We start from the raw sequence: 23,541 nt of genomic DNA, 5'->3' as shown, positions 1-23,541 counted from the left end.
CCTCGCCACTCCCTGCCCGTCCGTCCAACATTGGGTGTCTCACACCCCACTCTGACACAAAATTTATAGAGCAAGCCTGTGGGTACTTTCAAACACTTTAATGACACAAGGCGCCGAAGGCACAAGACAGGCCAGGGCTGTCCCGGCTGGCTGTGACGGAAGGGGCTGGCGCCGGGCTAGCAGGAGTAGACGGAGGATCGGTGGGCTGGTGAGGCCCCCTGGGTGCCAGGCGTCCACAGCTAGGCTGGGGCCACCTGGGAGATGGTTGTAGTCACGAAGAAGCCACTGAGCAGCGCGTTGCTGTGCACGGCCACGTCCAACAGCTCCAAGGTGATGCATCTCCTGCTGCTCCTCCGGGCCTCGTCGCTCGCCAGCTCCAAGACCTTGGCCGTCACGTACTCGACGATGGCACCTAGAAAGACCGGCGCACACGAACTCGGGCACTGGGCGTAGTGGCCCTCCCGCAGGAGGCGCTCCGGGTGGCTCACGGAGAATGTCAGCTCGGCTCGGTGGGCGCGAGAGCGGCGGCACGGCACCTATTGAGACCGGACGACCGTGGACGGCTCGTCCTCCTGCTCGGCATGCCGGGCCTTGGAGACGACCGATCAATCTGCGAGGTCTGGCTCGACTGGATGCCTCTCAAGATGTCGGTACTTGGCCCGTACTCCGTAACCTAGCTACCGCGACCCGGCCCCTCATTGGTCCGGAACAGGCTCGTGGCCGCGCACACTGGTGACGTCACTGCCCTCCAGTTGACCCCGAGGGAGCGGGCCTGGGCCTACAAACGGCCGGCCAGGGCAGGTGCAAGGCACCCGCACGCTCTCGCCCCTGGGCCCTCCCTCTGTGGCAGCGCTCGCCTTCTGTAGGACCCGAGCATCGCAGGCAAGATAAAGAAAGAGGGGTGGGGGACGGGTACGACATGGTGTCAAGTACATTCGTGATGTCGTGGAACAATCACAACCGTCTGCTTCCAAAGCATTTTCACCACCCCGCCAAGAAACCCCTGTACCCGTTAAGCACTCACTCCCCATGCTCGTCGTCCCCCCACCCCCGAGCACACACATACACACGCTCCCAATAAATAGCTCTTGGCAACCACTTATCTGCTTTCTGTCGACAGAGGTTTCCCCCATGTGGAGCTCTCCCTCCCATGGAACCCAACGCATGGCCTTCTGTGTCTGGCGGCTTTCACATAGTGTAATGTTTTCCTCATGGTACATCTACGTGGTAGCGTGAATCGGTACTTGCTTCCTTCCTTTTCACAGCTGAATAATAATCCATGGTATGGATGGACGACATTTAGTTTATCTATTTGTCCATTGATGGGCATTTGGGTTGTTTCCCCCTTTTGGCTATTGAGAATAGGGCACCTCTGAACGTTCATGTAGGAATCTTTGTTTGAACACCTGTTTCCATTTTCGAGAGACTACATCTAGTGCTATCCCTCCCTCTTCCAGGTCAGTGCTTCAGGGTCCATTAGCTGTCTCTTCGGTCCCTGCAGATCTTCCAGAGGCCCCACCCAGACCACAGGGCTGCTAAGAATGTCCCCACACACGTCTCCTTGTGTTCAGGCCACTAGGTAGTGTACCCAGCAATGGAACTGCTGCTGTCAGCAGTGTGTGCATCCTGCGCATTAATTAGTATTGCCAGATTGCTCTCCAAGATGGTCAGACCAATTTGTCCTCCTAATACCAGAGTGTGAGTCCCCACTAGTCACCAACATTTGATGCGGTCTGACCTTTTTAATTCTCACTGCTCCGACGGTGTGAAATAGTATGTCACTGTGGTTGTAGTAGGCATTTTCCAGGAGACTTGAGCGAGGTGGCACCTCTCCAATCGTGCTTCTTGTTGTTCTTTGTGATCGTTTGTGCTTGGTCTTCCGTAAAATGCCTGATCAAGGCTTCCTTCTTTTTAATCTTTTTAATCAGCACGTGGGCCATAAAATCCTCTCTCAGTAGCACTCACGCATGCCCCACAAATTTTATTCTCACGCATCAATAAATATTTTTCAGTCCCTGTAATGATTTGTCCTTTGGCCCATTATTTCTTTAGAGTGATTTGTGTCATCCCAAACATTTGGTTTTGACAACATGGTTTGTCATTGATTCTTAAATGTACTGTAGTCAGAGAATGTGATATGTATTTGATACTTCTGGAATCTTGCTTGATGGCCGAGTACATGTTCTATGTGCATAAATATACATCAGGTGGATAAAACACATTCTCTAATTTCCGGGTTCATATTATCGCATTACTCCATTTCGTCAAGCAAGCTTGGTAGGTGCTTTATTTCTAAGTCCTTGTTACGTTTCGGCCACTTGCTTACAGGTGGCTGTAAATGTCTATATTTGGTGGTGACCTTCGCTACTCCTTATTGTCATTCAGTCAAGTGTTGACTTAAATAGTTTGAAGCTACCCTACCCAGTATAGGTCATCTTAAATTTATAATACCTCCCACATGAATTGAACATTTTATCCCAGGGGGACTATCTTTATCCTCAAGGAATCTCCGTTGACTTCAAGTCTATTTTTGCAATATGATATAGCTATGACAGCTTTCTTCAGCAAAGACCTGACTTAACGCTTATTCCACCATTAAAAAAAAAATTGGTGGGTTATTTTCTCTTCTTAATATTTTTTCTAGCTACGTTGGTACTCGTAATGTGTTATTGAAGCAGTAAAGGCACTTCCCGTAGCTTGTCTACGTAGTAAACCACACCACTGGATCCTAGATGTTCACTCAGTAAGTGCCCTTTTTCCTCACGCCCCTCCTGAAGTGAGTAATCAGATGCACTTGATTCCACTTAGGATCTTGAACCTCAAACCCCACTTTTCTTCTCTCTTTCTCAAATTTCATTAATATCGCTAGAGTGAGCAGGACCAAAGCCATGTTGGGACCTAAAACCACATGGGCTGTAAAAGAATGTAAAAGGACACAGTTTTTCCTTGGTAAGCATTTATTGGGGTTCCCTCCTTTCCCACAGTTATGTGATCTGTTGAACTGTGGTTATGGGGCAAGATGACAGTATTTACGTGGATGTAAAGTTGTTTTCCAGTCGGCCTGTGGCTGCAGACTTGCACGTACTTTTCAGACCCTGGGAAACCAAGGAAGACATCAGTAAAGCTATGGTGATTCCACTCTTCCAGCAGGACTCTGAGAAAACAGCAATGGCAAGAGGAGAATCCAGACAGAGTCTTGTTGAGAACAGGGACACAGGTCTGGGGGATGAGGCCATCATCTCCTTGATCCCATAGATGGAGGCCGCTTTCTCCATTCTAGATGGCTAGTGCCACCTCTTCTGTAACAAACCAGGCTGGGGAAGAGGTCCCCACTGCCCAGGGCTGAGAGTTTCATGCTGCTATCCCAGAGGGTCCAGAGGGCAGAGCAATGATTAAAGAGGACTGGTTTCAATCCCTTAAATCTAATGGAATTAGCCCTACTATGGTGCAAACCTGCTTAGGGCCCATAAACTCTAGTTTTCTTCTGATTTCTCACATTTGGAATGGTAATGTCTATTCTATGCCTGTCCCGCTACTGTTTTTGGAAACTGGTAATTTGCTGTCTGTTTTCGCAGGTTCAGGGATAAGGATAAATTCTGCCTCAGCATCAGTCACAACTGGAGTCTCACCCGTAGCAGATATATAAGATTTGTAGATGAGATTTTGGACTTAAAGTTGAACTGCAATGGGTTAAGATTTGGGGGCTGTAGGGAAGGTGTGAATGTATTTTTCATGGAAGTACATTAATTTTTTGGAGGGGCAGAAAGCTTAATATTCTTTATTGAATTGTACCCTCTCAAAATTCTTGTGTTGACCTTGTGACCCCCCAGTACTTCAGGAGGTGACCCTATTTTGGAGATAGTCTCTATAGAGGTAACTGTGTTTAAAGTGAAGTCGTGAGGGTCGGTCCTAACCCAATATGACTGGTGTGCTTATGAAGAGGGGCTATTTGGCATCCAGAACTGTGAGATGATAAATATATATTTTTTAAGTCACCGAGACTCTCGAATTTATTTACGACAGCTTTAGAAACTAATATAATATCTGTAAATCAACATGATTAAAAGCATAAAACCATTCAAACAAAACAACAAACAGCAGTCAAGGACTCAGACCTATTTAATGACACAATTCCCCTCAACTGCAAGTCCAAACATTTCAGGAGGCTTCTAATTGGTTCAGCCTGGGACACCTCATCCAACAGGTCCCTCCCATCATCCCCATTGCACATAGACGCAAAACATGATGTTTTACCTTTCTAAAAAAAAAAAAATGTATATATATTTCCACACACATTATATTGCCTGGCAATGAACAGAATTGGTAAAATCTGAATGAATTAAACTAGTAACTTCAGTTTCTAAAGAAGGTGGATTAGATATTGTTTCTTGACATTTTTGACTCAGTTATTTCTCTCCTGTGTTTCAGTCCTCAAATATATATCCACAGTCACACACACACACACACACACATACATAGTATTTATACACACACACACAAACACACATATACACATACACATATACATATGTGTCTGTATACATGTAAATGTGAATATATATGTGTGTACATACAAATATATACATATACATATATATATATATATATATTTATTTATATTTATATATACATTTGTTTTTTTTTTAATTTCTGGCCGGTGCTGGAATCCTCAAACTCATGGAGAATAAATAACGAACTGTAAGCATCCATATGGGGAACATAGTAGGAGCAGGACAAACATCCTGCATCAAACGTTTTTCGGCATTCTCAGTATTATGGAGTACATACAGAAACACAAAGGAGGACCCAACCGATCACAGAAATAACTAAGGAGAAAATTTCAAGAAGCAATACCTATCCCTAGGCTTTCTAGAAACTGAAGTTACTATTTTAACTCGTTCAGTTTTATCCAGTTATGTTCCTCTCCAGTCTATAATCTTTGGGTTTAGAAAGCACAAACCTTCATGACTTGCATTTATGCATAATAGGGATGATGGAAGGTCCAATCAGAGCAGCTCAAGCCCCAGTCTGTTCTCAGTCAGGCAATGAGGAACCTGTAGCCACGGAGTCATAGCCACCGGCTCACCATGGAACCGGGTTTCCCAAGAGAGCCAATCAAAATTTTCCTGGACTCTTCAGCCTTGGAGTTGAGGTGGAAGCAGCTCCTGATGGAATGGGTGTGATTCTTTGCCTGAGGGCTCATTTACTGTGAATTGTACTGTATGGTTGTTTATTGTCTTTTCTTTCTTTCTTTCTTTCTTTCTTTCTTTCTTTCTTTCTTTCTTTCTTTCTTTCTTTCTTTCTTTCTTTCTTTCTTTCTTTCTTTCTTTCTTTCTTTCTTTCTTTCTTTCTTTCTTTCTTTTCTTTCTTTCTTTCTGTGACAAGTTCCTTGATGACCTCCATTTCTCTAATTCTTCTTCATTCTGTACTGGTTCCGTATTTGGGGTTCATTTTTCCACAAATACATTTAAGGAATAAATTTTCTCGAACTGTCCGATTTTTGAAAAGCACGTGATTTTAAACTATTTCTTGACTGTCTCTTACCTTTTGGGTGACTTACTGCAAAATTAGACCAATACCTTTTTTCTCTTTCAATCAAGGGCTGTTCTATGTATTCAGCAATGCTAGAATGTAGGGTACTTTTTCGGATCTAAGTATCATTAGGAGTGTGACTACAAACCTGGTAAATGCTGAATTTTCTTATGTAGGTCTAAATACCCCAGTTGTGTTTGATTTCACTCTTTACAAACGGTAGTTTTTTACTCCGTTATCCTGATTCATTGAGGGTTTCGATCAGAACCGGAGGCGGGAGTTGGACCGACACATCTCCACGTCCATGAGCCCTCTGCTGGCCGTGTCACAGCCTTCCTGTGTGGGTTCTCTTGCTGTGAATTTCTGTATGGGACCAGACAGGCAGCTTGCAGGGCTCCAGACGCTCACTGTGATTGGTGGAGGGACCGCCAGCAGGAGGACCGTGCAGTCCCAGCGCACTCCGCTAGGCTCACTCACGCGCTCCCTGTGTGCCCTGACACCCAGTCAGAAGTCGAGGTCACGCATGACGTGAGGCAAGGCAGCGACTATAAAAAGGGCTCCCCGCCTGGCAGCAGCGCCATCGTCGGTGCCTCCTAGCTCTTGGGGGTTGCCTGAGGGATGGCGGAGCCTGCCTCTGCCCCGTCTCCGGAGGAAGGTGTCAGCACCCAGGCGCCTGAGAAGGGCGCTCCGACGGCCCTGAAACAGAGGAAGCCCAGGCGCCATCGCCGCCGCAGCCGCCGTCACACCCGCTGCCGCCGCGGCCGCCGCGGCGAGGACAGTTTCGCCACCTATTTCCCCAGGGTTCTGAAGCTGGTCCACGACGGCCTCAGCCTGTCCCAGCAGGCCGTGAACGTCATGGACTCGTGCATTAGCGACCTCTTCGAGCGCCTCGCCGAAGAGGCCGGCCGCCTGGCCCGTTACAACCAGCGCTGCACCCTCACCTCACAGGACATCCAGGCCGCCGTGCACCTGCTGCTGACCGGGGAGCTCCGCAAGCATGCCGTGACCGAGGGCACCAGGGCTGTGCTCAGGTTCACCATGAGCACATGAGCCGCCTCCTGCCCCCGGGCACGGCCCCCCAAAGGCTCTTTTCAGAGCCGCCTCAGATGACCCGAAAGACCTGTAACCACTTAATTTATCGTGCTATTTGTGGCTTCCTCAAAATCCGAGTAAATTTTCTGTTCTTCTGTTGCTTTTTGTTCTGTGTGGCCTAAAATAATTTTCTAGAGTTTTCCGTGAGTACTGATCTCCTACATATCCTCTAAGGAAAAGTGATTTTAAGAAATCAACACGATTAGGAAATGATGACTGCGCTATGGGTGTTTGTGGTTTCCGTTTGGAAATTCAGAAATCAAGTAGAAACATCAGCAAAGCACCAAAATGACGTTGGGAATTGTAGACAGGGAACAAAATGGGACTGACACAGATGAAATGTCTGTGGGACAAGGGACGACTGGGTTTGAGGACTAGAAGGGAACAGAACGCATGACTACTTTCTTCAGTAGTTGATGGACGAAAATGTGGCACCTCCTGGTGCGGTTTGCAGAGAAAACCAACTGAAGGGAAGAGTCAGCGCTTACGTAATTGACAAACTGTTGATATTCATTACATATAGAAATTATAATTTTGCTATGTTGGATTAAATAAAATATATTATTAAAACTTTAAAATAAATAACACATCCTAAGCATCTATATGCGGAATAGAGTATTAACAGGACGATAACACTCCAGTCAACCTTTTCTTCCGCATTAACTTTATTACTTAGCCCATTAGAAACACACGTGAGGAAACAAAACACAGCATAGAAAAAATTAAATCCAAGAGTTCCACAACAGTACTTATTCCTAGGCTTTCTAGAAACTGAAGTCACTACTTTACTAGTAACTAGCAACTAGTTCCTAGCAGCTAGTTACTACGAACTGGTGACTAGCGCTCCTGGACGTCAAGGGACCTGGCTGCCCATCCCCTACATCCAGTCCTTATTTAAAACCCTCAATGAATCTGGAACAAAAAGTGGAAAAGCCCAGGTTTTCATAGTGAAAACTAACCGATAGGGGATATTTTAAAATATGCAACCTGTGTAAAGTGTAAAATAAATCTATTCAAAACTCTTAGATGCTGAAAAGGAGAGCACATTTTAGAACTGGTGACTACATATTAGAGCTCCTGTGTAAAAAAAAAAACTTTTTCTAAATGCTTTCAAATTTACTTTTCAATGAAAACTCCTAACAGAGGAAAAGGGAATCGATTATGTGGCAATGTTTTAAAATCAAAAGATTCTGTGGTAATTTAATTCAATCACAGGACTTCCATACACTTGTGCACATATAAATTACAGAAATCGATCCAATTATATGATATACAAACTCGAGCGTTATGTATAATAAAAACAATGAAGGACAGTTATATTAGTGTTGACAATGTGGTTCACAGTAAAGAATGCTGAGAAGCCAGCAGCAAGCCACCTGCCACCTGCCAGAAAACTACCCACTGCAGGGAGAGGAGCAAATGGGAACAAGGAGGTCAAGGGGTACAAATCAGGAATTGGGCCAATGAATACGTCTGGAGATCCAAAGTACAGCAGGACGACTATTGTTAATAATGTTGTGTTTGATTCTGAAACTTTACCAAGACAGTAGATTTTAGATTCTCTTAGCATACAAGGGTAGAAGGTGATGAAGATGGTCATTTGTTTGACTGTAGTAATCTCTTCACTATGTATATGCGAACGAGCCAGAGCCATCGTGTCGTACACTTTAACTATAAGGAAGGAAGAAATAAAAAAAGGAAGACTAATACACATTGGCAGCACGCCCCCTGACCCCTGCCCTCAAACTGCCACGGGCACACCTTCGGAGGGCTCCAGGATTTTCGGGCCGACTGGGGTGGCTCTGAAAACAGCCTTCGGGGCGATGCTCGGGGGCGGGAGGCAGCTCAGGTGCTCATGGGGAACCTGAGCTTGGCCTTGGTGACCTCGGACATGGCGTGCTTGGCGACTGTGCCAGCATTGTGCTAAGCACTTGACGGGGAGTACCTCAACTACTTTTCACCACATCCCCTTGAAGGAAACAGTGTTATCATCTCCATTTCTATGGATGAAGAAACTGAACCACAATAGATTGTCACTTGCCCGAGATCATACCGGTTGAAACTTCCCAAGGCAAGGTTCAAACATATTCCTATGCATTTGAGAGACGAAGGGCAAGATATTTTTCTCAGGTGTGAATATGCGATGGTTACATTCTAGGGCATTCCTAAAACTCACTTGCCTGTGCAGTTTCTTGAGAATTTTAAGTGATGACACTAAATGAGGTTTTTGACCCTTTGCAAAGATGAAGTCGTCGTGACATACGATTTGGCTGATTTTTGTCTTTGGATTAACTTGCAGCATATATATTATGGCTTTCCAGCTTTTTGCCATTTTCTGTTCTTTGCAATTAAGGACATGTCGGCCTATGTACACTGACAGGATACAGGTGTCAAAGCATGGACCAGGTATTTTCAAAAGATGTAGACATGCATAAGAAAATCCACTTAACTCCAGGCTTTTCTTTTTTCCCGTAAATGTAACTGCTACAAGAAGACCTTCGGAGGGTTGGTTTTGCAAATAATAAATGGATTCAGGGCTCTGAAACCTCAATCCCGGATGCTTGGGAAAAAAACCTCCCTCTGCTTGGAAAGACAAGTGAACCTAGTCACTCACTACAAGATTAGGCCCATGTGATTTACTTGAGAAATGCAGGGCAAAACTACTTCCAGTGAGCAATCGTTCTTCCCGTCTTATTTCTGTAGGAGCGTTCACTTAGAAACTATGTGACTTCCCCTCCCACCACATACCTCTCACTTGCTCCCACTCAGTTTATCATTTACACTGCCCTGGGAGGAATCAATCCTTTAAAAAAAAAAATGACGGTTACCAGGTGCAACTAAAAACTGGGAGTTTTCGTCCCATCCCCAGCTCACCTGACATGCTTTCCTTTAGGCATCTGAAATGGGCCTAATCTTGAGCTGGATTAGTGTGCTAATGCACACGTTACTGAGTCTGTCGTGGACGTACAGCAGCTTTATCAAGCTGCAAATGGCAAACTGAAAGGAGAGCAAATGGGCTGGATGACAGAATCGGGATCCAGGGACCTGATAATGGCTAAACTTGTGTCCGTCCATCTAAAGTGCAACCGTTATGGGTCCCCATCTGTGTAACTTGGGTCCAAATGCTCTGAAAAGGTCAGCTGGAGAAGACTTGGACGTATGGGGGCAGGAAAACAACAGCTGACTTCAAATACTGGAGGATGGATTAACCACGCTGTATGGGTCTCCAGCATGCTCTCCTAGGATTATGGCATAGAAGTTACAGGCAGGCAGGGAAGCGTGTAAGCAGCATGTCAGTGTAAGGGACTGAGTGACTCTACTGGGCAATTGCTTCAGGCAGATGGTAAGGTAGTGATGACCAACATGGTGACCTCCAGGGCTCAAATCTTCTGGTTACCCTAAGCTCTGAGATTGTGTCACCTCAACCACACTTTACCTTAGTTGACCCACCTACTGTTTTGCTTGTGGAAATTTGTGCTAGAGCAGAGAAAACACCTTCCACTTTCTGTAACCCCAGTGAGTATTTAAGGATGTGAGCCCCTAGAAAGAGGGAGGTAAGATAATAGTTGAGGTTGCAAATAGGTATGGACGGTATAATCCCTTATGGTGGGAAGATACCTATAGTAATAGATCACAGAGGGGCCCAGCCCTTGTAGCCTCATTTAACCTTAATGACTTCCTAAAAAGTCTATCTCCGGGTAGAGTCGCATTGAGGGGTAGACCTTCAAAATATGAATTTGGTGTGGTGGGGGTGGGGGAACACCATACGGTCCACAGCACTTATGCTCACCATGAAACCAAAAATGCTTGCTTCAGGAGACAGTAAATTCTGTTCAGTAGAAGAACCAGATCAGAGGTTCAGTGTTACAGGTCATCAGTGGGCATCAGATATCTGAGTTGACGCTCAACTGAAGATGTGATGTGCTCAGTACAGTGCGTGTTAACAAGTGCCTCCCGCGCCCTTTCCATCCAACCCCAAGCTTAGGTGCCCCCTCCCATTCAGTCGGAAAACACTTTCCAGAAGGCAAGACAGCCCAGCTTGAATTTCAGTTCTTATTCAGCTTGAGTGGGTCACTTCAGACCCTGTGTTTGTCTTTCTTCACTCTGAGATAAGGGGCTTAGTCCACTGCTGAAGAGGTTTTCCTTCAACCGTTTTGTTTGGCGAAAAAGGGTACCCTTGTGTACTTTTCCTTCCTTAGAAGAAATGAAGTCGAGAGCCGCCAGATAATGACTGTATTTATTATTTCATTACTACATTGGAAATAAAAACAAACTGTGAGAAGTTGCAGAAGCATGCAACTTCATGAAGATAATGAAGCAATGGAGGCACCCATTGCAGAAGGTTAAACCTGGCTTATCCTGCTGGGGGTGAAAGGGCTACACACACAAGGGTCAACACTGGTGAGATTATTCGCAACATCTGCCATCTGGAATTTACACACCAACGGCAAGTTTGAAAGCACACTTCAGGAAACTTTGGTTCCACCTGACCTTTTAGCCAGGGAATAGAAATGAGAGGACAGCAGAAGATGCCTAAAATCGCTACAAACACAACGGTTTGCAAAAAACAAGCATAAAACCAAGGCTCTCGGGCAATGTTGAAATTTCCTCTTGGGAGGAGATCCCGTTTTACGATGTCTGAGCACACTGTTTCTCCTGCTGGATCGCTGAGGGGAAAAAAAAAACAAAACAAAAAATATATATATCACTAAGAGTATTTTCCTAAGATTTAATTCAGTTTCTTACAAAACAGCTTTAGGTAAGTCATGGAAGGCTGCCATACATGCTTTTAATTGAGAATGCTAAGGCACTAACCACAAATGCTCACAGCGGGGTGCATGTGTGCACGTGTGTGCATGTTTACCACTCGAACATTCATTAGAATCTACTTCAATTGCAGTTTTTTTGGTTTTTGCTTTCATTCGAGAGGCAGATTTGTGTTGTTGACAGTTTTTCGATAGATTATTTGAGACCGAGGAGGAAGTGAAGCATTTTGCTCACGTTTATCTCTGACGATACCATTTGGAAGTTATACACTTTGAGATAATTTTCACTAATTTCGGAACTCTCAAATAACGCACACATGACAGAAAATGCCCCTCAGCTGTTGTGAATATGCTTGGAGTTTCTCCAGCTGTCTGTTACTCTGGAGGGCAAAACTGATCCCTTAAGTCTGGGAGCCTCAAGTGCACCCAAGATCGAAACTCGTTCTGCATCCCTATCTTGTCACCAGATTGGAGAAGGCCCAGACCGCAGAGCTGGCATGGTTCTTTAGGCATGAGATAATGGACTCAAATTTCTAGATGCAGAAAAATGCCAAATAACTAAAAGTAGACAGAAGTAAGGTTTTTCTAGTGCTAAGTCCAATGTTTAAGATTGGTTTCAATGTGTGTTTTAGTAATTTTCCAACAGGGAAGTGGTTTTTACTTCCCCATTACTACTAGGGCCTATCATGTGCGAACCATTTATATAATCCAAAGAAGGAGACAACTCTTTGATAGTTGTCATGGCTGCATAAAATAAAATGGTACTCTAATAATTACTTCCTCGATAGTAAAAATTACTAGAAGATAGGTTTATTCACTGAAGATACCAACTTTCACCATTGTCTGTCTCAGCTAGAAACCCTCCATGACTTACTTTCCTTTGAGGGAAGAGTATTTTTTTCCTCGGTATGAGTTTTCTTCAGTTTTGACTTGTCAAACTTCTCCACCTCCGACAAGTCTGGCTTATCACTCATCTTGACTAAAAGAAAGACCGAAAACAATTTCTTTTAAGAAACTTCCCTGGCAGAACTATCGTCAGACAAAGTAGTAACAGTCATAAATGTTCAAACGTAATAGTCATGTATATTTTACCTACTGATCTTCCACAGGAAAACACCAGCGCATCTTAGAAGAATTCTATTTTCATTACTTTGAAATTCACTTCAATACCCCTATTCTGATAAGCAGAAAATGCCCTTAGATCAGGATACACTAGAAACCAAGACGCTCTAGAAACCCGGAGCCAACATGTCCGACTCTTTTAAAATCACAGCAAAGGTACAATGGAGGTAAGAGAAGCACAGGAACAATTAGGGGTCGAAGAATATAATAAAAACTTGGTTCAACCAGTCAATGATTTTCTAATAGATCACAGCACTATCTAAGAATCTTCGCTGTCTGTTCAATTACCGGGGGGTGGGGGGGGGGTGGGGTGGCGACGGCATTTTTCTTGGAGGATGGGGAGCAGCACACAAAAAGGGGTGGCCAAAGTTGTACTAATTTCTTTCCATTTTAAATGCCCCCAAACAGTAGATTAAGGTGCTGCAATAAGAGAGGGGAGAGGATTTAATCCGGTCGTAACTGGTTACTCGTCTTATACTAGCCCCTTGTGGCAGCGGTTTGTAAACACTGTAAGAAGGGGCAGCTAATTAGGATCAGACTCACGACTTCAGCAGAATGGGATACGCTAAATACACAGAGTCTTATTTCACCACGTTTTCTCTGTCAAGGGCGAGGCAAGGAGACAAGGCTCAGAAGAGTCTTGCTGTGGACCTGATGAAATGCCTTGCGGCGGCCTCTGAACATTCTAGGTTCGTCCAGAACAAAGAATAAGAGACCCCAGAAACCGGAAGGCGGAGCTCTCCTGCTCATGTCTGTTCCCACCCTGGTGGGGCGAGACACGTCTAGCGACCAGAGTAGAACAGAGACGCCCCCAAGCGGCCAGTAGTTTCAAACACGTCCCCTCCATTCAGTTGACCTTACCCTATGACCCTCCCGTGCCAAGCGCTCAGAAGCCAACCTCAAAGCTGGGGAAACCGGGACAAACAAATAACAGGGCCGGGCGCACAGGCCACTTTGACAGGAGCATCTTGCTTTCATTGGAAAATAACTGTCATCCTGGTCGGGCGCCCGGCCGAAGGGCCACGGGAGGGGAGGGAGCGAGGGGCCAGGCCCAGAGGGCCCATTCCGGGCGAGCCCTCAACTCCGCTTCGTCCTCGAAGCCTCCGACCTGCACTTCTTCCGCGGACCGGCCGGCCGCTTTGGGGGTCCGCCCCTCGGGCCTTCCAGGGCCCGACCCCCGGGAGGGCTCGGCATCTCGCACAGGAGGCGCGCCGAGGGCAGACAAAGGCACGAGTCTCACCCCGCGGCGCTGACGGGAAAAGCCAACCCCAATCCGGGCCCCTAGGGCTCCCGAAGGCGCGACAGCCCCGCCACGGAGTCCCTGCGTGCTCCCGTCCCCATCGTCCTCTGGCCCCAGCGGGACCGCACCTCCTCACCTGAGGGCTTGAAGACGCCTGAAGGACGCCCCTGGGGTGGAGAGAGCTGCTCACTGCCTTCGTGGTGTGCGTTCCCGCGCAGAAACCCGCACTTACAAGGCCCGGAGCAGGCCCCGCCCGCCCCCGCCCCCACCCCTATCATTGGCCGAGGTGTCCGGGTGAAAGGACGAGTCGACACCAGTTGATGATCCACCGGAGAGGGCTCGTTTATTAGGCGGCACACAAACATATACATAGGGTTTTTAGGGAAAGCTGATTGGCTTAAGATACAGTCCCTACTTAGCATACAGCATGGGGCTTGGGGGGTGAGCTGATTGGTGTACGATTCGCGCCCGTAGGAAGGAGAACACGGAAGGAAAGGGCAACCTGCACCATGATGGGGTGTGGCCGAGAAGGACTTATGTGATCAGGGTGTGATCCCTTGGGGCATTTGGGTTCTTACACCGGGCCTCATTTCCCAGCCCCTACCTCCGCTTTAGCCTTGCAGGCCCGTTCCCCCATGTCTTCCCTCTACTTAGGACCTCACCCCAGGAACAGGGGCTTCATGATGTCCTAGCCGACCTCACCTTCCCAGACCCCATCACAGCCCTCTCTGATTGGCTCAGGGACCGCGGGCTCACATTCCTTGCCTCTCCCACTGCTTTAGGCCCGAGGGTCCTTATTCCTTTCATCCCGAGTACACTCACTCCTCCAAGATAATAGGGGCCTCTACCAGAAGCAGGCACATTTTGCCCAGTTACCTTTGAAGGTCTGGAACTCTGAGATCCAAGCCAGATGAGCTGTAGTCAAGCTCGCACAACTGTTTATAGCCATCGGACCCTAAGTAGGCCATGATGACCAAACAGTGGTATGGAAGCGTTGCTCAGCGCTGCCTGTTCTAATCCTTGCCCGGGTCATGGAGGAGGTGAGCGTGGGTGGTTCAGAGTCATTCACTCCCACAGCTGGACGTCTCTACGACAATGAGGCTCTCCTGGGCCAAAGCCACATTTTCAACTTTCTCAGCCACTGAACAAGAGAACAGTCAGTTGATAATAACCACAGGAGAATCTACTAAGGCTATCCGTCTTTATATCTCCAATCCCTAGCACTTTGTTTGGCCCACAAGTGACCCTCGATGTAGACATGTCCGTAGATTAAAGTAACATAATAAATGCGTGATTTAGAGTCAGAAATTAACCCTGATATCTGTGTATAGTCGATTTTCAGTACAGGTTCCAAGACCATTCAGTGGGGGAAAAGAATAATCCCTGTCACAAATGGTGCTGTGACAACTGGATATCCACATGCAAAAGAGTGAACTTGGACTTCTATCTCACACCATGTATAAAAATTCATTCAAAATGGATGACAGATCTAAGGGCTGACACTTAAAAACTCTTAGAAAAATCACATCAAGGTACACCTCCATGACCAGGCCCTGGCAAGCATCACTCTCCTGTCGCAGGAAGAGGCGGACAGCCTGAGTGAGGGCCAGCTCCTCCATGGCCGGTGGAAGAGCGCCTGCTGGAAGCGTGCTACTGCCAGCTGGCAACAGGCCACATAGACAGCCACTCCTGGGCGCAGCCCCGGGACACCTGCCACGGTCCTGTCGCCCTGGTGATACGCAGAGAGCGGCATCTGAGGCGGGGCCTGGCCTGACCGTGCTGTTGCTAGGCTACAGATTGCGTATCCCGGTAGCTAAGGGCGTCTCCCAGCCTCTCCCTCTGAACAAGGCCAAAACTAAACTCTTGACCCCCTGTGACCCCAGTTCCGCCTTTGGGGATTTCTGCATTGTTCCCAACCATCAATCACTCCTCTCTCTGGCAGTCAACGTCCCTGCCCCACTTGAGCCCTTGACTTGAGCTCCCATGCCACCTGAGGCTCCGTCCCCCTCCATAACATAACCCCTTTTGACATTCATCCTACCAGGACACCTCAGTCTTGGCCTTGAGCTCCACCCCAATGAACACCATCGTTCCGGTGACTAGCTCAGGGTCCACGTGGGAGCCTCCTGTGCCCCCGCCCCAGACAGCACCTCCCACACGGGGACACCAACCCCCATTGTCACCACGAGAGTCTGCTCCCCTGTGCCCTCCCTGTTCCCTGACCCTCGCCACTCCCTGCCCGTCCGTCCAACATTGGGTGTCTCACACCCCACTCTGACACAAAATTTATAGAGCAAGCCTGTGGGTACTTTCAAACACTTTAATGACACAAGGCGCCGAAGGCACAAGACAGGCCAGGGCTGTCCCGGCTGGCTGTGACGGAAGGGGCTGGCGCCGGGCTAGCAGGAGTAGACGGAGGATCGGTGGGCTGGTGAGGCCCCCTGGGTGCCAGGCGTCCACAGCTAGGCTGGGGCCACCTGGGAGATGGTTGTAGTCACGAAGAAGCCACTGAGCAGCGCGTTGCTGTGCACGGCCACGTCCAACAGCTCCAAGGTGATGCATCTCCTGCTGCTCCTCCGGGCCTCGTCGCTCGCCAGCTCCAAGACCTTGGCCGTCACGTACTCGACGATGGCACCTAGAAAGACCGGCGCACACGAACTCGGGCACTGGGCGTAGTGGCCCTCCCGCAGGAGGCGCTCCGGGTGGCTCACGGAGAATGTCAGCTCGGCTCGGTGGGCGCGAGAGCGGCGGCACGGCACCTATTGAGACCGGACGACCGTGGACGGCTCGTCCTCCTGCTCGGCATGCCGGGCCTTGGAGACGACCGATCAATCTGCGAGGTCTGGCTCGACTGGATGCCTCTCAAGATGTCGGTACTTGGCCCGTACTCCGTAACCTAGCTACCGCGACCCGGCCCCTCATTGGTCCGGAACAGGCTCGTGGCCGCGCACACTGGTGACGTCACTGCCCTCCAGTTGACCCCGAGGGAGCGGGCCTGGGCCTACAAACGGCCGGCCAGGGCAGGTGCAAGGCACCCGCACGCTCTCGCCCCTGGGCCCTCCCTCTGTGGCAGCGCTCGCCTTCTGTAGGACCCGAGCATCGCAGGCAAGATAAAGAAAGAGGGGTGGGGGACGGGTACGACATGGTGTCAAGTACATTCGTGATGTCGTGGAACAATCACAACCGTCTGCTTCCAAAGCATTTTCACCACCCCGCCAAGAAACCCCTGTACCCGTTAAGCACTCACTCCCCATGCTCGTCGTCCCCCCACCCCCGAGCACACACATACACACGCTCCCAATAAATAGCTCTTGGCAACCACTTATCTGCTTTCTGTCGACAGAGGTTTCCCCCATGTGGAGCTCTCCCTCCCATGGAACCCAACGCATGGCCTTCTGTGTCTGGCGGCTTTCACATAGTGTAATGTTTTCCTCATGGTACATCTACGTGGTAGCGTGAATCGATACTTGCTTCCTTCCTTTTCACAGCTGAATAATAATCCATGGTATGGATGGACGACATTTAGTTTATCTATTTGTCCATTGATGGGCATTTCGGTTGTTTCCCCCTTTTGGCTATTGAGAATAGGGCACCTCTGAACGTTCATGTAGTTATCTTTGTTTGAACACCTGTTTCCATTTTCGAGAGACTACATCTAGTGCTATCCCTCCCTCTTCCAGGTCAGTGCTTCAGGGTCCATTAGCTGTCTCTTCGGTCCCTGCAGATCTTCCAGAGGCCCCACCCAGACCACAGGGCTGCTAAGAATGTCCCCACACACGTCTCCTTGTGTTCAGGCCACTAGGTAGTGTACCCAGCAATGGAACTGCTGCTGTCAGCAGTGTGTGCATCCTGCGCATTAATTAGTATTGTCAGATTGCTCTCCAAGATGGTCAGACCAATTTGTCCTCCTAATACCAGAGTGTGAGTCCCCACTAGTCACCAACATTTGATGCGGTCTGACCTTTTTAATTCTCACTGGTCCGACGGTGTGAAATAGTATGTCACTGTGGTTGTAGTAGGCATTTTCCAGGAGACTTGAGCGAGGTGGCACCTCTTCAATCGTGCTTCTTGTTGTTCTTTGTGATCGCTTGTGCTTGGTCTTCCGTAAAATGCCTGATCAAGGCTTCCTTCTTTTTAATCTTTTTAATCAGCACGTGGGCCATAAAATCCTCTCTCAGTAGCACTCACGCATGCCCCACAAATTTTATTCTCACGCATCAATAAATATTTTTCAGTCCCTGTAATGATATGTCCTTTGGCCCATTATTTCTTTAGAGTGATTTGTGTCATCCCAAACATTTGGTTTTGACAACATGGTTTGTCATTGATTCTTAAATGTACTGTAGTCAGAGAATGTGATATGTATTTGATACTTCTGGAATCTTGCTTGATGGCCGAGTACATGTTCTATGTGCATAAATATACATCAGGTGGATAAAACACATTCTCTAATTTCCGGGTTCATATTATCGCATTACTCCATTTCGTCAAGCAAGCTTGGTAGGTGCTTTATTTCTAAGTCCTTGTTACGTTTCGGCCACTTACTTACAGGTGGCTGCAAATGTCTATATTTGGTGGTGACCTTCGCTTCTCCTTATTGTCATTCAGTCAAGTGTTGACTTAAATAGTTTGAAGCTACCCTACCCAGTATAGGTCATCTTAAATTTATAATACCTCCCACATGAATTGAACATTTTATCCCAGGGGGACTATCTTTATCCTCAAGAAATCTTCGTTGACTTCAAGTCTATTTTTGCAATATGATATAGCTATGACAGCTTTCTTCAGCAAAGACCTGACTTAACGCTTATTCCACCATTAAAAAAAAAATTGGTGGGTTATTTTCTCTTCTTAATATTTTTTCTAGCTACGTTGGTACTCGTAATGTGTTATTGAAGCAGTAAAGGCACTTCCCGTAGCTTGTCTACGTAGTAAACCACACCACTGGATCCTAGATGTTCACTCAGTAAGTGCCCTTTTTCCTCACGCCCCTCCTGAAGTGAGTAATCAGATGCACTTGATTCCACTTAGGATCTTGAACCTCAAACCCCACTTTTCTTCTCTCTTTCTCAAATTTCATTAATATCGCTAGAGTGAGCAGGACCAAAGCCATGTTGGGACCTAAAACCACATGGGCTGTAAAAGAATGTAAAAGGACACAGTTTTTCCTTGGTAAGCATTTATTGGGGTTCCCTCCTTTCCCACAGTTATGTGATCTGTTGAACTGTGGTTATGGGGCAAGATGACAGTATTTACGTGGATGTAAAGTTGTTTTCCAGTCGGCCTGTGGCTGCAGACTTGCACGTACTTTTCAGACCCTGGGAAACCAAGGAAGACATCAGTAAAGCTATGGTGATTCCACTCTTCCAGCAGGACTCTGAGAAAACAGCAATGGCAAGAGGAGAATCCAGACAGAGTCTTGTTGAGAACAGGGACACAGGTCTGGGGGATGAGGCCATCATCTCCTTGATCCCATAGATGGAGGCCGCTTTCTCCATTCTAGATGGCTAGTGCCACCTCTTCTGTAACAAACCAGGCTGGGGAAGAGGTCCCCACTGCCCAGGGCTGAGAGTTTCATGCTGCTATCCCAGAGGGTCCAGAGGGCAGAGCAATGATTAAAGAGGACTGGTTTCAATCCCTTAAATCTAATGGAATTAGCCCTACTATGGTGCAAACCTGCTTAGGGCCCATAAACTCTAGTTTTCTTCTGATTTCTCACATTTGGAATGGTAATGTCTATTCTATGCCTGTCCCGCTACTGTTTTTGGAAACTGGTAATTTGCTGTCTGTTTTCGCAGGTTCAGGGATAAGGATAAATTCTGCCTCAGCATCAGTCACAACTGGAGTCTCACCCGTAGCAGATATATAAGATTTGTAGATGAGATTTTGGACTTAAAGTTGAACTGCAATGGGTTAAGATTTGGGGGCTGTAGGGAAGGTGTGAATGTATTTTTCATGGAAGTACATTAATTTTTTGGAGGGGCAGAAAGCTTAATATTCTTTATTGAATTGTACCCTCTCAAAATTCTTGTGTTGACCTTGTGACCCCCCAGTACTTCAGGAGGTGACCCTATTTTGGAGATAGTCTCTATAGAGGTAACTGTGTTTAAAGTGAAGTCGTGAGGGTCGGTCCTAACCCAATATGACTGGTGTGCTTATGAAGAGGGGCTATTTGGCATCCAGAACTGTGAGATGATAAATATATATTTTTTAAGTCACCGAGACTCTCGAATTTATTTACGACAGCTTTAGAAACTAATATAATATCTGTAAATCAACATGATTAAAAGCATAAAACCATTCAAACAAAACAACAAACAGCAGTCAAGGACTCAGACCTATTTAATGACACAATTCCCCTCAACTGCAAGTCCAAACATTTCAGGAGGCTTCTAATTGGTTCAGCCTGGGACACCTCATCCAACAGGTCCCTCCCATCATCCCCATTGCACATAGACGCAAAACATGATGTTTTACCTTTCTAAAAAAAAAAAAATGTATATATATTTCCACACACATTATATTGCCTGGCAATGAACAGAATTGGTAAAATCTGAATGAATTAAACTAGTAACTTCAGTTTCTAAAGAAGGTGGATTAGATATTGTTTCTTGACATTTTTGACTCAGTTATTTCTCTCCTGTGTTTCAGTCCTCAAATATATATCCACAGTCACACACACACACACACACACATACATAGTATTTATACACACACACACAAACACACATATACACATACACATATACATATGTGTCTGTATACATGTAAATGTGAATATATATGTGTGTACATACAAATATATACATATACATATATATATATATATATATTTATTTATATTTATATATACATTTGTTTTTTTTTTAATTTCTGGCCGGTGCTGGAATCCTCAAACTCATGGAGAATAAATAACGAACTGTAAGCATCCATATGGGGAACATAGTAGGAGCAGGACAAACATCCTGCATCAAACGTTTTTCGGCATTCTCAGTATTATGGAGTACATACAGAAACACAAAGGAGGACCCAACCGATCACAGAAATAACTAAGGAGAAAATTTCAAGAAGCAATACCTATCCCTAGGCTTTCTAGAAACTGAAGTTACTATTTTAACTCGTTCAGTTTTATCCAGTTATGTTCCTCTCCAGTCTATAATCTTTGGGTTTAGAAAGCACAAACCTTCATGACTTGCATTTATGCATAATAGGGATGATGGAAGGTCCAATCAGAGCAGCTCAAGCCCCAGTCTGTTCTCAGTCAGGCAATGAGGAACCTGTAGCCACGGAGTCATAGCCACCGGCTCACCATGGAACCGGGTTTCCCAAGAGAGCCAATCAAAATTTTCCTGGACTCTTCAGCCTTGGAGTTGAGGTGGAAGCAGCTCCTGATGGAATGGGTGTGATTCTTTGCCTGAGGGCTCATTTACTGTGAATTGTACTGTATGGTTGTTTATTGTCTTTTCTTTCTTTCTTTCTTTCTTTCTTTCTTTCTTTCTTTCTTTCTTTCTTTCTTTCTTTCTTTCTTTCTTTCTTTCTTTCTTTCTTTCTTTCTTTCTTTCTTTCTTTCTTTTCTTTCTTTCTTTCTGTGACAAGTTCCTTGATGACCTCCATTTCTCTAATTCTTCTTCATTCTGTACTGGTTCCGTATTTGGGGTTCATTTTTCCACAAATACATTTAAGGAATAAATTTTCTCGAACTGTCCGATTTTTGAAAAGCACGTGATTTTAAACTATTTCTTGACTGTCTCTTACCTTTTGGGTGACTTACTGCAAAATTAGACCAATACCTTTTTTCTCTTTCAATCAAGGGCTGTTCTATGTATTCAGCAATGCTAGAATGTAGGGTACTTTTTCGGATCTAAGTATCATTAGGAGTGTGACTACAAACCTGGTAAATGCTGAATTTTCTTATGTAGGTCTAAATACCCCAGTTGTGTTTGATTTCACTCTTTACAAACGGTAGTTTTTTACTCCGTTATCCTGATTCATTGAGGGTTTCGATCAGAACCGGAGGCGGGAGTTGGACCGACACATCTCCACGTCCATGAGCCCTCTGCTGGCCGTGTCACAGCCTTCCTGTGTGGGTTCTCTTGCTGTGAATTTCTGTATGGGACCAGACAGGCAGCTTGCAGGGCTCCAGACGCTCACTGTGATTGGTGGAGGGACCGCCAGCAGGAGGACCGTGCAGTCCCAGCGCACTCCGCTAGGCTCACTCACGCGCTCCCTGTGTGCCCTGACACCCAGTCAGAAGTCGAGGTCACGCATGACGTGAGGCAAGGCAGCGACTATAAAAAGGGCTCCCCGCCTGGCAGCAGCGCCATCGTCGGTGCCTCCTAGCTCTTGGGGGTTGCCTGAGGGATGGCGGAGCCTGCCTCTGCCCCGTCTCCGGAGGAAGGTGTCAGCACCCAGGCGCCTGAGAAGGGCGCTCCGACGGCCCTGAAACAGAGGAAGCCCAGGCGCCATCGCCGCCGCAGCCGCCGTCACACCCGCTGCCGCCGCGGCCGCCGCGGCGAGGACAGTTTCGCCACCTATTTCCCCAGGGTTCTGAAGCTGGTCCACGACGGCCTCAGCCTGTCCCAGCAGGCCGTGAACGTCATGGACTCGTGCATTAGCGACCTCTTCGAGCGCCTCGCCGAAGAGGCCGGCCGCCTGGCCCGTTACAACCAGCGCTGCACCCTCACCTCACAGGACATCCAGGCCGCCGTGCACCTGCTGCTGACCGGGGAGCTCCGCAAGCATGCCGTGACCGAGGGCACCAGGGCTGTGCTCAGGTTCACCATGAGCACATGAGCCGCCTCCTGCCCCCGGGCACGGCCCCCCAAAGGCTCTTTTCAGAGCCGCCTCAGATGACCCGAAAGACCTGTAACCACTTAATTTATCGTGCTATTTGTGGCTTCCTCAAAATCCGAGTAAATTTTCTGTTCTTCTGTTGCTTTTTGTTCTGTGTGGCCTAAAATAATTTTCTAGAGTTTTCCGTGAGTACTGATCTCCTACATATCCTCTAAGGAAAAGTGATTTTAAGAAATCAACACGATTAGGAAATGATGACTGCGCTATGGGTGTTTGTGGTTTCCGTTTGGAAATTCAGAAATCAAGTAGAAACATCAGCAAAGCACCAAAATGACGTTGGGAATTGTAGACAGGGAACAAAATGGGACTGACACAGATGAAATGTCTGTGGGACAAGGGACGACTGGGTTTGAGGACTAGAAGGGAACAGAACGCATGACTACTTTCTTCAGTAGTTGATGGACGAAAATGTGGCACCTCCTGGTGCGGTTTGCAGAGAAAACCAACTGAAGGGAAGAGTCAGCGCTTACGTAATTGACAAACTGTTGATATTCATTACATATAGAAATTATAATTTTGCTATGTTGGATTAAATAAAATATATTATTAAAACTTTAAAATAAATAACACATCCTAAGCATCTATATGCGGAATAGAGTATTAACAGGACGATAACACTCCAGTCAACCTTTTCTTCCGCATTAACTTTATTACTTAGCCCATTAGAAACACACGTGAGGAAACAAAACACAGCATAGAAAAAATTAAATCCAAGAGTTCCACAACAGTACTTATTCCTAGGCTTTCTAGAAACTGAAGTCACTACTTTACTAGTAACTAGCAACTAGTTCCTAGCAGCTAGTTACTACGAACTGGTGACTAGCGCTCCTGGACGTCAAGGGACCTGGCTGCCCATCCCCTACATCCAGTCCTTATTTAAAACCCTCAATGAATCTGGAACAAAAAGTGGAAAAGCCCAGGTTTTCATAGTGAAAA

At 46.7% G+C, this 23,541-nt stretch overlaps 5 protein-coding genes across 5 annotated transcripts; 2 read left to right on the top strand and 3 right to left on the bottom strand.

Moving 5' to 3' along the window:
* Positions 1–239: 239 nt before the first annotated feature.
* LOC134368217 (histone H2A-Bbd type 2/3-like) lies at positions 240–699 on the bottom strand. The gene is made up of 2 exons (XM_063084760.1): positions 655–699; positions 240–536 (listed from the first exon to the last, which is right to left on the bottom strand). Exons 1-2 carry the CDS (start codon positions 697–699, stop codon positions 240–242), a joined length of 342 nt encoding a protein of 113 aa, XP_062940830.1.
* Positions 700–6,150: 5,451 nt separating this feature from the next.
* On the top strand, positions 6,151–6,582 carry LOC134368216 (late histone H2B.L4-like). Its single transcript, XM_063084759.1, has one exon. The coding sequence runs from the start codon at positions 6,151–6,153 to the stop codon at positions 6,580–6,582; it is 432 nt and encodes a 143-aa protein (XP_062940829.1).
* Positions 6,583–11,253: 4,671 nt separating this feature from the next.
* Positions 11,254–12,364, bottom strand: LOC134367416 (thymosin beta-15A). Its single transcript, XM_063084157.1, has 2 exons — positions 12,265–12,364; positions 11,254–11,291 (listed from the first exon to the last, which is right to left on the bottom strand). The coding sequence occupies exons 1-2, from the start codon at positions 12,362–12,364 to the stop codon at positions 11,254–11,256; spliced, it is 138 nt and encodes a 45-aa protein (XP_062940227.1).
* A 3,850-nt stretch (positions 12,365–16,214) lies between these two features.
* On the bottom strand, positions 16,215–16,674 carry LOC134368215 (histone H2A-Bbd type 2/3-like). The gene is made up of 2 exons (XM_063084758.1): positions 16,630–16,674; positions 16,215–16,511 (listed from the first exon to the last, which is right to left on the bottom strand). The coding sequence occupies exons 1-2, from the start codon at positions 16,672–16,674 to the stop codon at positions 16,215–16,217; spliced, it is 342 nt and encodes a 113-aa protein (XP_062940828.1).
* Positions 16,675–22,113: 5,439 nt separating this feature from the next.
* Positions 22,114–22,545, top strand: LOC134368214 (late histone H2B.L4-like). The gene has a single exon (XM_063084757.1). The coding sequence runs from the start codon at positions 22,114–22,116 to the stop codon at positions 22,543–22,545; it is 432 nt and encodes a 143-aa protein (XP_062940827.1).
* Positions 22,546–23,541: the final 996 nt, after the last annotated feature.

The sequence above is a fragment of the Cynocephalus volans genome, chromosome X (genome assembly GCF_027409185.1).
Source record: "Cynocephalus volans isolate mCynVol1 chromosome X, mCynVol1.pri, whole genome shotgun sequence".
In the NCBI taxonomy this organism is placed as follows: Eukaryota; Metazoa; Chordata; class Mammalia; order Dermoptera; family Cynocephalidae; genus Cynocephalus; species Cynocephalus volans.
This window is presented reverse-complemented; position numbering and strand designations above follow the sequence as displayed.